Source organism: Leucopleurus acutus, assembly GCF_964270905.1.
Source record: "Leucopleurus acutus genome assembly, chromosome: 10".
Classification (NCBI taxonomy): domain Eukaryota; kingdom Metazoa; phylum Chordata; class Mammalia; order Artiodactyla; family Delphinidae; genus Leucopleurus; species Leucopleurus acutus.
This window is the reverse complement of record NC_139153.1, coordinates 63,529,165-63,545,086: the sequence shown is the minus strand read 5'-3', so window position 1 is coordinate 63,545,086 and position 15,922 is coordinate 63,529,165. Positions and strand designations below refer to the sequence as shown.

General features: G+C 35.2%; 1 protein-coding gene across 1 annotated transcript in view; it reads left to right on the top strand.

The window, feature by feature from the left end:
* Nucleotides 1-15,922, top strand: part of TINAG (tubulointerstitial nephritis antigen) — a gene marked incomplete at both ends in the record, with an annotated part of 101,974 nt that overhangs the window by 36,028 nt on the left and 50,024 nt on the right. The window contains 4 exons of the mRNA XM_082848569.1: nt 4,496-4,619; nt 8,178-8,328; nt 10,592-10,772; nt 12,269-12,314. Of these exons, the coding sequence (XP_082704695.1) occupies nt 4,496-4,619; nt 8,178-8,328; nt 10,592-10,772; nt 12,269-12,314 (502 nt within the window). The remainder of the gene's footprint in view (nt 1-4,495; nt 4,620-8,177; nt 8,329-10,591; nt 10,773-12,268; nt 12,315-15,922) is intronic.

Genomic DNA, 15,922 nt, shown 5'->3' with positions numbered 1-15,922 from the left:
AAGGAGACGCTGATATGGGGGCTCTGGCTCACTCAGGCCGGGGGAGGGAGGGGTACGGAAGGCAGGGCGAGCGTGCAGCTGCAAAGGCCTGGCAATCTCTCTGCTTTGCCCTCCGCACCCCTGTGGCTGTGCTCTCCTTCACAGCTCCGAAGCTCCACCCCTCCGCTATCTGCAGTCTCCGCCCGTGAAGGGACTTCTAGTGTGTGGAAACCTTTCCTCCTTCAAGGCTCCCTCCCACTGGTGCAGGTCCCGTCCCTATTCTTTTGCCTCTGTTTATTCTTTTTTCTTTTGCCCTACCCAGGTACGTGGGGAGTTTCTTACCTTTTGGGAGGTCTGAGGTCTTCTGCCAGCGTTCAGTAGGTGTTCTGTAGGAATTGTTCCATGTGTAGACGTATTTCTGATGTATTTGTGGGGAGGAAGGTGATCTCTACGTCTTACTCTTCCACCATCTTCCCCCTCTCTCCTGCCATAGCATCTTTAATGTCAGTTCTGCGTGCTGTTTTAGCTTTGATTGGGCTCATCAGAGAGTGACAAAAGTCCAAAATGATAGTGACTTAAATAGAAATTGATTTCTTACCAACAAAACTGGAGGTGGATGGTAGAATTGCACTCCTTGGTGTTGGATACCCAGGCTTCTTCCTCCTTGTTCTATTTTCCAGAGCCTTTATATCCGAGGTCATATAATCGTTCAAGAAGCTGCTGCATGTCCATCTATACCCAAATTCCTGCCAACAGGAAAATTTTAAAAAAGATCAATAAAAAGGAGTAAAATCAAGTGCCAAACTTCTCTTAAGGAAGAGTTCTCAGAAGCTGCCAGTGACACTTGTGCTTACACTCCATGGGCCAGAATTTAATAATGTGGCCACACCTGGGATCCAAGGGGGACCAGGAAATATAGTCATTTTTCTGAGCTTGCAGGTACTGAGCTAAAATTATCACTACGAATAAAAAGAAAGCCTATTCAAACGAGGAGCCCTGGAGAACTGGCACCACCAGCCATAGCGTGGTCACTGATTATTTATATGTACAAGAAATTAGATTGTTAAAAAAAAACAGTAACTAGCAAATTATCAAAGCATAACTCTTTCAGAGTTAAGACATCAAGGCAAATATTGAAGATGAAAAATTCATTTTGCCGTCAACAACGAAAAACTTAGCCTTTTCCCCGCCAATATCAAGTACCTTAGAAGACATTTCTTAGTATGCATGGCCACTGACCTTGGATTGTGAAGGTCAGAAGAGAATGATGTTCTCTGTTACCTTCTTCTGATTCTCAGGTCACTCATTATCCAAGTTTAAGTGGGAGTAAATGCAACTAGGGATGAAGAGAGTGATTCACTGAGTGGATATTGTGTAGATATGGGCTTTTTTTTTTTTTTTTTTTTTTGTAGTATGCGGGCCTCTCACTGTTGTGGCCTCTCCCGTTGCAGAGCACAGGCTCCGGACGCGCAGGCTCAGTGGCCATGACTCACGGGCCTAGACGCTCCGCGGCATGTGGGATCTTCCCGGGTCCGGGCACAAACCCGTGTCCCCTGCATTGGCAGGCGGACTCTCAACCACTGCGCCACCAGGGAAGCCCCTATATGGACTTTTAATAAGAATGTCCTGAATGTCCAGAATTTGATTGGTTTGTTCTCAAGCTGTTCTGTGACTAGGTTTCCATTACTTTTAGAGATTTTGATTCGATTAAAATGCACGAATTATTGTAAAAAATTCTCCAGTGTTCACCACTGAATTTAATTCTTACATTTGTTCACAGTATCTTTAATATTTAAATTGAAATATTAAAGCAGGGAGACTATTCAAGTTTGACTAATATTAATTTTGAAATAGAATTAGATTATGACTGAAAATTTTCAACATTATAATGGAAATAATTAAAAATGCCCATATGTAATAGTGTAAAACTTTTTAAAATTAAATTTCTATCTTAAACCACTATCATTTTGGAATTTTTGTCTCTGTCAGCTGACTCGCTTGACTTTTTTGCTTTATGAAGCTATCCTTTGACCAAAAAAAAAAAAAAATCATTTATTGAAGCCAGACTTCTATTACCAATTCCTAAAAGCTGTTATTCTGTGGTGTTTACTTTTATTTATAAGCCCTTAAAAACACTCTTACTTTATAGGGGAATGAAATAATTATGGAGTAATGAGATGTAAAATTTGCCATGAGTTTATTATATCAGATCATCTGGTATCATAAGGTAAATAAAATTGTAAGGTAATATGTGCTTACTGGGCTTCAAATCCTATGGGTTTATTTTTAGGAAACACAATATTAATTAATTGGTAAAAATCATGACAGAGCCAACAGGTGAGCTTCATGAATTGACCTGGTTTAGTGGGTTGGTAAACATGTTTTTAATGAATATGGCATTTTTCCTGTTGTTTTTCTATTGCCTTATCTTATGGAGAAGGATTATCCTTTCATAGATTTTTATTTTTAAACAATAAATCATAAGAAAACAAGTGCATGCTGTCATTATAATTTAATTTAATGTGCCTTTAGGAGGAAAATGATATTTTAAAATGATGAAATCTACCAGCTAGATATGTATCTCCTCATTATTATCAGATATTTATGGAATACCTCCATGTGCAAAGTTCTCTGGTCAACTTTGGAATGGGGACATCAGATTCTGAATAGCCTAATCCTGATGAGATCTGTCTGAAGTCATAGTTATATTTTTACTGCTTCCACAGAGCAGAACGGAAATATCCTAGTTCTGCTATTAAATTAGAATTATAAAGTGATAAATTAAAATAACAATGACACTCTAGCTATTTTTCTGGAACATGAGGCAACTTAATACTATAAATTCCTAAAAGCACACTGATTAGCCAATAGTAATACAATTGGAAAATATGAGTAATGTATAGGGTACGTGTATCTCTGTCCCAGGTAGAAAGGCTCCTTTGGAGAATTAGTCTATGTTCCTGAAACTATCTACTCAGAGCAGTAAATTTATTCTGCTCCAATTCTATGGCCAATCTGATGGCACAGGAATCTAAAATCACCTGAATTTCTAGGATTTCTATGATACTGTTCTTTAAGTTATCATGTAGATACCCTATCATGATCTGCTTAAAGATCTGGCACTTTTCTTCTATCACCTAAATAGCAGTGTTTTTAGTAATGAAACTCAGGATTTAATCACTTTCTTATCAGATGATAATAGTTTTTTGAGTCAAAACTGAACTCTTTCATTGAAATTCGAATTTATAAATATTTTGGATGGATATATTTTCAAGCAGAAGTGTACATTTAAAATTTTCCTTTATTCTCTTAAGTTGTTTTATACTTGTCAGAAGTAATTTTGCAGGGCAAGATATTGGATCAGTAGCCTGACTTGTTCAATGAACAATCATAAAAATTTTCAGTAAACATTTTACTTCTGTTGCAAAGTATCCATTTATTTCTGATAAGGTGGCTAAATGATGAATGAAACACAGTGTTAAGAAATCTAATATCTGGGTCTCGTCTCAGGGGTATTTCTTATTTAAGTGAGAGGACTTAGTATGTCATTTAACTCTTAGAGGTTTGTTTCCTCATTTGTAAAATAGAGTAAATAATATTTTCCCTGATTATATCACATAAAGCTATTGAGAAAATAAAACACTTTAAAAACGTTAAAGCACTCTCAAAAATTATGTGTGTGTGTGAATGTATGTGTATGCATAAGTGATAGAAAATTAATAAACACATCCTTATTTTGTTGGAATACTGATTATTTATGGAAGTGAAACTTATTTGAAAGAAAAAAACCAGGTTATAGGGCTTCAGACTTTCTTTGAGTGACATGAACAGAGCAAGGTCCATAGGTTTAATTTGACTTCTTGGAAAGAGAGCAGCTGAAATCGTCAGGACCTAACATAGACTCTGAAGACATCTTGGCATTCATTGTATGTTTGACATTACATGATTTCTGAAGTTCTTTTTATTCTTCAAGGATTTTATAGCTATCCATCAATTTATCCCAGTTTTGTTTCCCAATAGCTGGTACAAAATTTGTGTTTCTTGGGGCTCCAAGTGAGTTAATGCATATTTGTCACAAATGCATTGTTTCCAAATTAATTTCACATCCGAAGTGCACACACTCTCCAATGTAGGAGGGATATAAAAGTAAACATTGTTTATGAGGCCAAATTTAAATAACATCATGTGGTCTTCCACAGGGATAACCAAAACTCTGATTCAAGATGACAGAAACAATGGTCGAAATTATTGCACCATATGGTACCACATTCTATGTTTGTTCTTACGATTTTTTACTATATATATTATGATTCCCCACATTGAATTGCCATTTTTAAAGATAGAGTGAAATAGATATCTTACACAAATAACTCTTTTCAGGGATGCCATTCAGAAAATTGAATGTACAAAATAAAAAACAGTGACAAACATTTTAAAAGGGCATGGTGTTTTCTCATAATGGTTTTTGGAATATATTTGAAAAACGTTGACACCTCTGCCTCTACTTCTTCTTTAGGCTTCTTTACCTGAAACAACTGATCTTCCAGAATTCTTTATTGCTTCTTACAAATGGCCTGGATGGACCCATGGCCCATTGGATCAAAAAAATTGTGCTGCATCCTGGGCTTTTTCTACTGCAAGTAATAAAATCATTTTAATTACTTCCTTATAAATCTCCCTTTGACTCTAGATCTTGGCATAGTAATTAAAAGGGTTTTTAATTTAGAACGGTTAAATATTAACATTTGGTCAATTTAAAATCTTACTCTGGCCAGAGAAAGCAGCCTGAAAATGATATAAAAATATGTTTTTACTCTGAAAATTGGCGTTTATTTTTAGCATCTAATTTTAAATAGAGAGTAGATCAAAAGAGCAGCAAAGAAGTTACCAAAATTTATTTGTTCTTTGAGAGTTAAGGCCAAATAAAAAGAGTATAAAGTTCCTCTTTACCTATAGTACCATCTGTAATCCTAATATGTATATCACACAGACATATAATTCTTATGTTCTTTTTTCTTGATAAGATCTGCAAGAATATATTTGATTATTAAACTAGTAGATTTGATGTAAAGTAAGAATTCAGAACTAATAATAATGGATTAAATGGGTTTTATCTCATTTTAGATAAAAGCAACTATGTAGATTCTGACTCTAAAGTGATATAATCGATCTTCTAATAAGAGTAGTTTCCAAATTAGGGTTGCTCTTGCTTCCACTGTGTGAGGAATACATACCTCTGTTGCAGCAACTTTCATATATTTTCACAAGTCCAGTAAATCGATATTCAGGTTAATCCCAAGATTTGGTCTCCAAATTATCCTCAAAAGCGTGTTGGTTGTATTACAGCAATTAAGACTAATATGACATTGATTGTCTACTATCAAAGATCAGTTTCATAAAACTGTGGTCTAGGCTTAAAAATAATTCCAAAAAAGTGCTCAAAAGACTAAGTACTGAAAGCATCATGAAATAAGTTCATAAGCTCTGAAGGGTTGCACTCCTTGGCACAGAGGAGTGCTGATCCTTTGTCTAAATATCATCACTTCATAGTATGAGCTAGTTCGTTCTAGAAAAGATACATTTGGCTGAACTCACCTCTGGAGCATCTCCATCTGTTACCTCTACACTAATGCCTACTCCCCCAGTATAAACGTTCTCTTGACCTCTTTGAGCCCTATTCTAGTTGGGTGGGGACAGATTTAATCATATAAATCATTTGTCATTTTATGTTCATGTGCTTAATGTATTACACCTCCTAGGGGTTATATAAGAATTTTACTTTAAGGTAGACCAGTATTTCCGAACATGTCTTAGGAAAGACATTGGTGGTAAAATACTGAAAGTAATTTACTAGGCTGATTTGGCCTGTGTACTCTGGTATCCCCAGGTCACAGCCCCATAGATGGCCTCAGCACAGGGCTAAGTCTGGATTTGTCCCTCTACCTAACAGATGACACAGTTTTGTATCCTGTGTATTCAATACATCAAATCAGGCTGATGCTATATATTTTTTTAATGTGTTAAGTAAAGAAGAGAATATTTTGCGGTCTCTTAAAGACCTAGAAAATTGTCAGGAGGTTGTAGTTAAAATAAGAAAAGTCTTTCAAAGAAGCTAAAAACTATAAAATGGGATAAATACAATTTTAAAATATACACACATATAAAAATATTGTTATGCAGCCAAATAAAATTCAAGCAAGATGTCAGAAGTTAATAGGTGAAGGAGTTTGAAATGGTGAGGGCAATACATACTGCAGAGCAAACTTGGAGACAGAATAAAATAAGCAGGGAAAATAATAGTGTGAGTCTCAGAGGTAAAGCCCAATGAAAGTTTTCAGAGAGAGAGTGGAAAGCAATTTGCTGAACTGAGTCATTCTTAAATCTTCTGACCTTTTCCAAGTATTTCAAGTGAATTTGGATTAAACCTTCACTGAGATTCAGAAATGTCTGTAAAAAAGCAATGTATTGAAGATCATCACAATTTAAACCCTCATCCTTTAGTTGAAATCTACAGATTCATGGGGCTGGAGGCGATGTTAGAGGTCCCCTTTTTCAAGCCTTTGGTTTTGTAAAAGAGGCACAAAGAGGGGAAGTGACCTGACCAAAGTGAAAGGCGAGAAGTCTCGGAAGTGATCCCAGAAGCCAGGCTTCTGACTCCTTCAGTATTATTTGTGAAAGTCTTTTCTGAACCAAGAATAGTTACACTAACATTTAAAAAATATACTTGATTCTGAATGCTTGTACTGAAAGTTGAAGCATCAAAGAATTTCTATTTTCTTTTATGAAACAGGGAATTATTTTCTTGAGACTAAGAGAGATGGTAGTATAATGGCATTTGCTCTTATGAAATGTACCTAGCACAAAATAGATGGGAATTGAGAAGGAAGTAGGAGGATATAGATTCAACACACACTGAGTGTCTAAAATGTGCCAGCAATTACACTACAGAATTGTACATATGCTGTAGTTACATAAAAAACATGTATATGAAGAAATACATATGTAAAGGAATTATTTTAAAATGAATTATTTTAGAATAATTCTAAACTAGCATCTTGAGGGGTTTCAGTACACAGATAATTTTGATGAATGAAAACAATAACTTCTGAGAAAAGTGCATAGATAGAAGGAAGGTTATGACTTTGTTGCCTTTCATCAAAAGTAAGAGATTAAGAACAAGACTATATCAGGTCTCCAACAACAACAAAAAATCTGTACCAGAATATCACTGACTCCAATTTTCTTGTGATCTCAACACACATATTATCATGGTAGCATGATCAAAATGCTCACATAGTAGTTTTCTGCCACTGGTTGATTAATTTCCCTAGTCTATTATTCTATGAGGACAGTATGATGACTCTTTTGGTTTTTGTTCATTGTTGCAATTTCTACTGCTTAGTCCTGTGCCTGTCACCTAGTAGGTGGTCAACAACTGTGTGTTGGGGAAAGGAACAAACTGATTAACAACAACCATGCTAGGGAATTATTTAAACAAATAGAGGGTTCAATCACAAAAGGTATATATATATATATACATATATATATATGTATATATATATATATATAACAAGGTGAATTCCACATCTACTAAGATAAGATTAGGATCATAATGTTCAAGAAAATTGTAAGCATAAAAATGTGCTATGTAGCTTTTTGATAGTTTATAATGTAGATTCATGTTAGTCTCGATTAGTTTAAAAACCAAAGATTTAATGTATTCCAATATATCAGATTAACATGGATGAATTTCCAATTAATATTTCTATGATCAGTTTTTCTGATTTCCTGAGTTTAGTTACATTCACTTCAAAAATATATTTTAAGCCATGATTATATGTTTTAGGTACAGGAGATATAAATGTAAGATATGGCTCTTGCCCTCAAGGAGTTTCACTTGGCAAATTTCTTAATGAAAAATTCAGAAATATATAGAACATGAAAGGAACAAGGAACTAGAGAAGTCTGTGAAGTTGGTAAGACAATGAAGCAATGCCAAAACTGGACAAAAACTGTAACTGAAATGATGACACAGTTGAATTTGTTGGAATACACAGATATATTCATCACATTTAGCCTTGATTTTTAGTTACATTAAGTTTCCAAGACTAGCTTAAGATTCAAACAAAAAGCGCTATGTAAATTCTTGACAATACCATGTGTCACTTGACTATTAATCAATATTCTCTTTGAAACAGGTGTAGCAGCTGACCGCATAGCGATTCAGTCCAAAGGTCGATACACAGCCAACCTATCCCCTCAGAATTTGATCTCTTGCTGTGGCAAGAACCACCATGGATGCAACAGTGGAAGCATTGATAGGGCTTGGTGGTACCTGAGAAAACGTGGGTAAATAGCTGCCCAACACACGTCTCTAGGATTCTTAAGAGTGTGGCTTAGGTTAGAATAAGAAAACATATATATTAAGAGTTTCCCAAAAAATTTACAAATATATATGCTGTATCTATATAAACACATGGATTATATTTAAATATATACTATATTTGGTATCTATTGAGATTATAAGCTATTGGAAACAATTGTTTGAAGAATGTATATATTTCTAGCTAAATTAATGAAGAGTCAAGTAAGCATTGTCTTCTTGTGGCTCTGACCCAAATGGTTCTACTGAGTCGCCACGGAGGGAGGAGAGTAGTTGACATTGCTGATACCTCTCTTGAGAACTTTAGTTCCCCAAGTAGATGAATAAATAATCCCAGGTAAAAATTAGGTTAAGAATCAGAGGAATAACATAAAAACTTCCTGTATAGTTGCCACAACTCATGAACATCATTGTCACTATCCATCCCATCTGATGAGAAGAGGCAGGTTGCATTTCTTTATGCTCGTGTAGTCTGATACTCACACAGCATTCTCGTGTCACCTATAAGAACTAATCTACTTAAAAGCTGAGATATCTGTCTAAGGAAACTGCAGCTGATAACTAGTAGTACATGTATGTGCTGCCCCTGTGTTCTTTCCTCCTCCACTGAGTGATCTGGGTCTGCTACAGAGAAGTTAGGTGCTATGAGAGAGTGGGTGTTAGGAATTTTATATAAAGTCCTTTAAAATGTTTTTCTTATGTTTTGCCTAATAAGATGGTACTTAGAATGGACAACTTGGGCTAATACCTTCCTGGTGTAGTAGTGCTTGGTTGGCCTCTGTTTTGTACTATAATAAAAATTAAAGCCTTTTAGGAGCTTAAAAATATAACAACATGAGAGTCAGTGAAATCTTATTGTATTGGTCTGGTCAGGTTAACATAACAAAATGTCATAGACTGTGTGGCCTGAACAACAGGCACTTGTTTCCCACAGTTCTGGAGACTGAGAAGCCCAAGACTGGGGTGTTAGTCAGTTCAGTTCCTGGTGAGAACACTCCTCCTGGCTTGTCTTCTCGTCTAGCGCTAGTGTCTTTTCCTGTTATAAGGGCACTGATCCCAGCATGAGGGCCCCACCCTTATGACTTCATTTAAAGCTAATTTTCTCCCAAAGACCCCCATCTCCTGATACCATTACATGGCAGTTAGGGCTTCAACATATGAATGTGGGCTGACACACTTCAATCCATAGTCCTCATTGTCCCCAAGTTGAGACCTTTTTAGGAAATGGCTTTGTTTTCATCATGCTCCTTTGCTCGGATTCTCTTACTTTGTTGAACACTATTGAATTTTCTTGAGGCAATTCTACCAGATAATTCCATGGCCAGCTCAACATTGACTATCCATAAAATCAATTCCATTGTTTTATTTTCCTTACTACCTGCTTCTATATTCAATAAATTATGTTAGATTTGGATCCAAATAATTTGTACTTTTCAATGTTCAATTTCAAAATAAGAAATCAAAATTATTTTATTGTTTGTATAAATCTTATAACTTTCTACCTTATTAACTTTAATACTATATTAGTATATACAATTCCTTCTAAAGTATCATAAATTACAGACACATAATAATTGAAGTCTTATGAGAAGGTATCTATAACTTAATAAAAATGTAAAAAAAACCCCTTAATTCTAAAACTTACATAATTTATCAGAATATTACATCTGAGTATGATAAAGTTCATTCTCTTTCACATTAAATTTGGCTCTTCTACATTATCATTATAGATGCAGACTTAAGGAGTCCTTTCCCTATTAATATTACCACAGATTTAATTGATGAACAGTTTTCATCTTTGGAAAATTCTCTTCAGTAGATAAATTTATTTATTATAATGGATTTGAGCAAGATTTTAAAATATTAAAAAAATGATATAAATGAACTTATTTATAAAACAGAAATAGACTCACAGATTTAGAGAAGGAATTTATGGTTACCGGGGGAAAGGGGTACAGGGGAGGGATAGATTGGGAGTTTGGGATCGACATGTACACACTGCTATATTTAAAATAAAATGCCTTTCCATGAAAAAAAAATTATAATGAAGAAATAGGAATGGAGTGGAGAACAGTTAATATGATTGAACGACTGTGTTCAATGTCATTAAACTTGCATGTACATAGCCAGAATAATTTACAAATGTTTTATTCAGTAAAATTGCATATAGATAGGTAACTATGGCATTTTCCTAAGTATTACTTTGACATCTTTGCTTATTCCTCATAGACTGGTATCCCATGCATGCTATCCACTTTTCAAGGATCAAAATGCTACCAATAATGGCTGCGCCATGACAAGTAGGTCTGATGGGCGGGGAAAGCGACATGCCACCAAGCCCTGTCCCAACAGCATCGAGAAATCCAATAGGATCTACCAATGTTCTCCTCCATACAGGGTCTCTTCCAATGTAAGTCTGAATTGCAAGAATTAGAAAGAGTTAACTTTCTCAAAAATATATACTACTGTTACTAAAACTATTTAAAAACTAGTATATTCTAAAATAATGCTATGCTTTCAGGTATAATTTTTGATATTCTTAAGATGTCTATTAAAGACCTCCAATTTGGGTATAATTTTTGATCTTTGTAGTATTAGCAGTCCAAATGATTGCCTTAAATTCAAAAATGCCCATGGAAATAAAGTTTTATAATTTTATGTATATATATATACATATATATATATATATATAAAAATACTTGACAGATAAAAGCTACAGCAAAACCTTTTTCACTGACTTTTTTGTGATAGTAGCTCATTTTATCAATCCTTTGCCTTACTCCACAGAATAATTGAAATGGACACAGTCATAATGGAAAAAAGATTCTCTTGGATTCCAGTTTGTCATGTTAAAAGCCTAGGAAAATTGTACTCCATTGTATCAGTGTCAGCAAGACATTCTCATTTTCAGAATAGTTGAAACTTCAATGGCTTCCAGATACCTATAGAATACAGTTTGACATTCTTACCATAACATACAGGGCTTCATGATTTGGTTCTGACCTACTGCTTTCACAGATTAATTTCCCACCAGGCTCTAACCCACCCCCCCACCTGCCCATAATGCTCCTGGTAAGTTGACCTGCTGTCTGCTCCCCAGGTGCACCATGACCTTCATGCTTCTCTACTTAGCCAGGTGATGATTCCTCTTACCCAAATGGTTATCCCACCTACTTCCATGTCAAGGAAGTAGGTCAAAACTTCATCTTCTTTGAGAAGTTTTTTCTTGACTCCTAGGCAGAACAAATGTCCCTTTCTTGTTTGCATCCATGGCACTTTGTGCTTGTCTCTGTAATAAAACTTAGTATCTCATAATGCAATTAGTTTTGTTAGTGCCTGTCTATTCCACCAAAATGCAAATATCTTCAGGACAGAGGCAAGGTCAATATTTTTTTCTGTCCTAGTTTCTTGTCTTTACTCTGATCAATGTGCTCACATTTATATGAATAAATGAATGAATGACCTGCCTCTTTCCTAAGGGTTGCATTACACAGGGGACAACAGAGAAATATTTGTATGCTAAAATTGAGGAACCTCACTATCTTCTGGGATCACTTTTGTGATCCTAAGAATGGAGATGACACTAATCTCTACTGATAAACAGAGCTTTAACTGAATTAGTTTTCCTTTGTGACCATAAACATCTTTGTATTTTTCTTCATTCCAAAATTATTGTTAGTGGTAAGAGTCATTGAAACGTGTATGTGTCTTGTCTTTAGCAACTTCATCAATGTGGCAGTTCACATGTATTTCAAAAGATGATTAAGAGTAAATTGCAAGTGGTCAAGGCACACTGGGTCGCATAATTCCTAAACTGATTGTACAGTACCTAACATTACACACCAAACAATAGGTTTAGTGTGCTCTGATAACAGAAATGATGCTCACTGATTTTTTTCCTTCCAGGAAACTGAGATAATGAAAGAAATCATGCAAAATGGACCAGTTCAAGGTAAGCTTGGTTGAAATATGGTTGTGTCTTATTTATTCCTTTAATAAACAACATTACATTTTAGCTCCTGTATAAAGAGTTTAATAAATGATAGAAATTTTTTACTTTTAAATTACTCTTAAGGATTCAGTGGTTGTAAGACCAAAGTAATTATAGGAGATACACTCACCTAATAACCTAATTAGCTGACCTTTTATTTGAAGAAGATAAACTCATTCATACATTGAATTCTTAAACGAATGTTAATGACACATTGGATGAAAGTCTGCTAAGTGTATCCAAAAGACATTCGAACAGGAAATACTAACTGATAGAGTTCATTTAATTGTTTACTTATATTTAGGACTCATACATAATGTTAGAAATTTTCTCACTTCGGTTTAAATGGATTAGGTAATGGATTGAAAAAAAATCAAGGTTTAGCAGTAGAAACAAAGTGGACACTTTAATTTTTCTATAAACCCAAAAGAAATCGAATAGGCCAGTATAATTTTTGTGTTTTATAACATGCATTCCATTTTGATCAATTTTGTAAATGTGTTATGTATGGTAAACTAACAGTAAGTAAGGAAATAATATACTGACTTTCTGTCCATTGATTTTGATATGAAGATATTATTTCTGATACATAGTTCCTCTGCTTACCTATTTGATTTGATTTTGCACCAATGGCATGAACAAAAATAGGTTCACAGTGTATATTTTCTATGCTAAACACTGCCTTGAAATTCTTGGAAAAACAAAACCAGTGAGGCCTAAAATAGAAATTCAGGGTGTGAATACTGAAAGGCCCATAATATAGTATCAGTGCAGTGGAATTGATAAATAAATTAAAGAACTTGGTTAAACATAACAAAATTAAATTGAAAACATCTGATATATACCCAAGGAGCTATTGGCCAAAATGTATTTTTGTTTTTCTGAATGCTGGCCTAATTAGTACTGGTTCAACATTTGCAGGAACCACAGATTTTAAAACTGTGATGGAAGGATTTTTATTGATCTTTATCATCACTTAACATTTATTGGAAAACCAAAACTTACTCTAATCATGCCCTGAATTTAACTTTTAAAATCCTGGAACAATACACAAAAACTGAAACAAATAAAGAGAAATTTTTTTCCTCCTTACAGTTGTGTAATTTTTGAAGGCTGGTAAAATAACAGGGGAATTCATATGTAATTTAAATATATGCTTCGTTAAGTGGAGTTTATGTGACAAATTTGAAGGAACACAGGCATTTGAAGTCAAGGCTGAATTTGAAATTCCAGTTTTGACATTTGCAACTTAAATGACTTTGGTCAAGTTATTTAAACCTCTCTGAATCTACAATAGTTATATTACTGTTTCAAGTTTTTCTCTCTCTCTTTCTTTTAATCAGTCAGAAGAAACTTGCATCATAATGATTTAAAATTGAGAACACCTTAGGTTTATTTTATGGTCAAATATATAAGTGGTCATGAATTTTACATAATGAATCAAAAATAAAGAAATAAAATTTGTAAATAATAATGTTGAAATTCAGATTATTCAACATCTATGTAACAAATGTTTGCTGAGAACCTTCCTCCTGCTAGCCTGAATCAGGATCATGAGATAGAGCCCACCGTCCTACCCTCAGATGTGTCATAATTCTGTGTAATAAGTTTGCTGCTATTCTCCAGAAGTATAATTGCACTACAGTAGTTTATGTACTTATACGTTGATCAAGTTCATCAAGTCTATTTTGGTGTCAGAAACTCAAGGAAGGATCCGTCTTCAAGTTAATTGTCATGGTATCTCACTCATGTTTCTTTTGTTTACAGTGGTATTTTTCCACATTGAAGAGTATATTTTATTCACAGTGCTTAGAATTGAGAAAAGCTAATGGAGTCAATGATTCTATGGAAGAGAAAACCAATAGCAATATTTCACACTTTTATAAATGCTGGTTGCCTCATCTTGCTGTCAATGCAACATGGTTGTCTACATATTGTTGCCTGGGCTAATGTACAGGACTTTCTCCTGCTTGGTACAATTAATGTAAAAGGCAATAGAATTCTGAATAAATAATACCATGTGCATTCTTCTGAAATCTATAGAATTAAAAATAAGTTTATGTACTGTAAAGAGAACAAAAGAAAAGATCTGCATAGCGTACAGTTATATAAATTCTTGAAATCCTATGGAAAGGTGTTTTAAAGTAAATAAAGAAGATTTAACCTCTTTTGAGAATATTTAGACAGCAACAGAAAAGGCATGAAACATTAATAAATGAAATAAAAAGTGGAATCAAAAGTAATATTTGACTTTGGAAGAGAAGCTTCATTTTAGTATCTATCAAAAATTTCTTATTTTATTTAAAATGTACATCAAACTAAGACAAGCATTGTGCACAGTTGTCAAGGTATACTTAACTAGCCCAACTAAAAATATTTTCAATTCAAGTCTTCAAAAGGAGAAGTTTAAAGTGTTCACCCTGAATTGTCCAAGCCCTTCAATAAAACAGCACACAATACAGAAAAGAAATAATCTAGGTGAGGGAAGGAAGGAGAGTTTTATAAAGTATAAGCTCTTTCTTTCTAAACAATACACTATTGGCTTAGTTCTTCAGAGCTGCAGGGATGCAATCTTGTCAGAGTATTCTTTTGCCAAGGGTTTGCTTTTTATTCAAACTCACCAAGGAAAGTTTTGTATTGACTTCCAAGGATGAAGGACAATTATTTTACACCCTGTTTGCTAGGTTCACACTTTGCTGCTACTTAATTGGAATTTAAAGAGACTTGTGGAGAAGCCCAAGAAGCCCAAGAAATAGTGATCATCAGTCAAGGGTAGTAGGCTTCTTGCAAAGTCTCAGTTCCTGGTAATTGTGCTTCTGTCAATTAAAAATAGATGGCAGGTGGTTCAAGATGGCAGAGTAGAAGGACATGCTCTCACTCCATCTTGCGAGAACACCAGAATCACAACTAACTGCTGAACAATCATCAACAGGAAGACACTGGAACTCACCAAAAAAGATACCCCACATCCAAAGACAAAGAAAAAGACACAATGAGATGGTAGGAGGGGCGCAATCACAATAAAAACAAATCCCATAACTGCTGGGTGGGTGACTCACAAAGTGGAGAACACTTATACTACAGAAGTGCACCCACTGGAGTGAAGGTTCTGAGCCCCATGTCAAGCTTCCCAACCTGGGGTTCCAGAAATGAGAGGAGGAATTCCTAGAGAATCAGACTTTGAGGGCTAGTAGGATTTGACTGCAGGTCTTCGACAGGACCTGGGGGAAACAGAGACTCTACTCTTGGAGGACACACACAAAGTAGTGTGTGCATTGGGACCCAGGGAAAGGAGCAGTGACCCCAGGGGAGACTGAACCAGAACTACCTGCTAGTGTTGGAGGGTCTCCTGCAGAGGTGGGGGTGGCTCTGTCTCACCGTGAGGGCAAGGACAATGGCAGCAGAAGTTCTGGAAGTACTCCTTGGCATGAGCCCTCACAGAGTCTGCCATTAACCCCACAAAAGAGCCTGGGTAGGCTCCAGTATTGGGTTGCCTCGAGCCAAACAAACAACAGGGAGGGAAACCAGCCCCACCCATGAGCAGTCAAGTGGATTAAGGTTTTACTAAG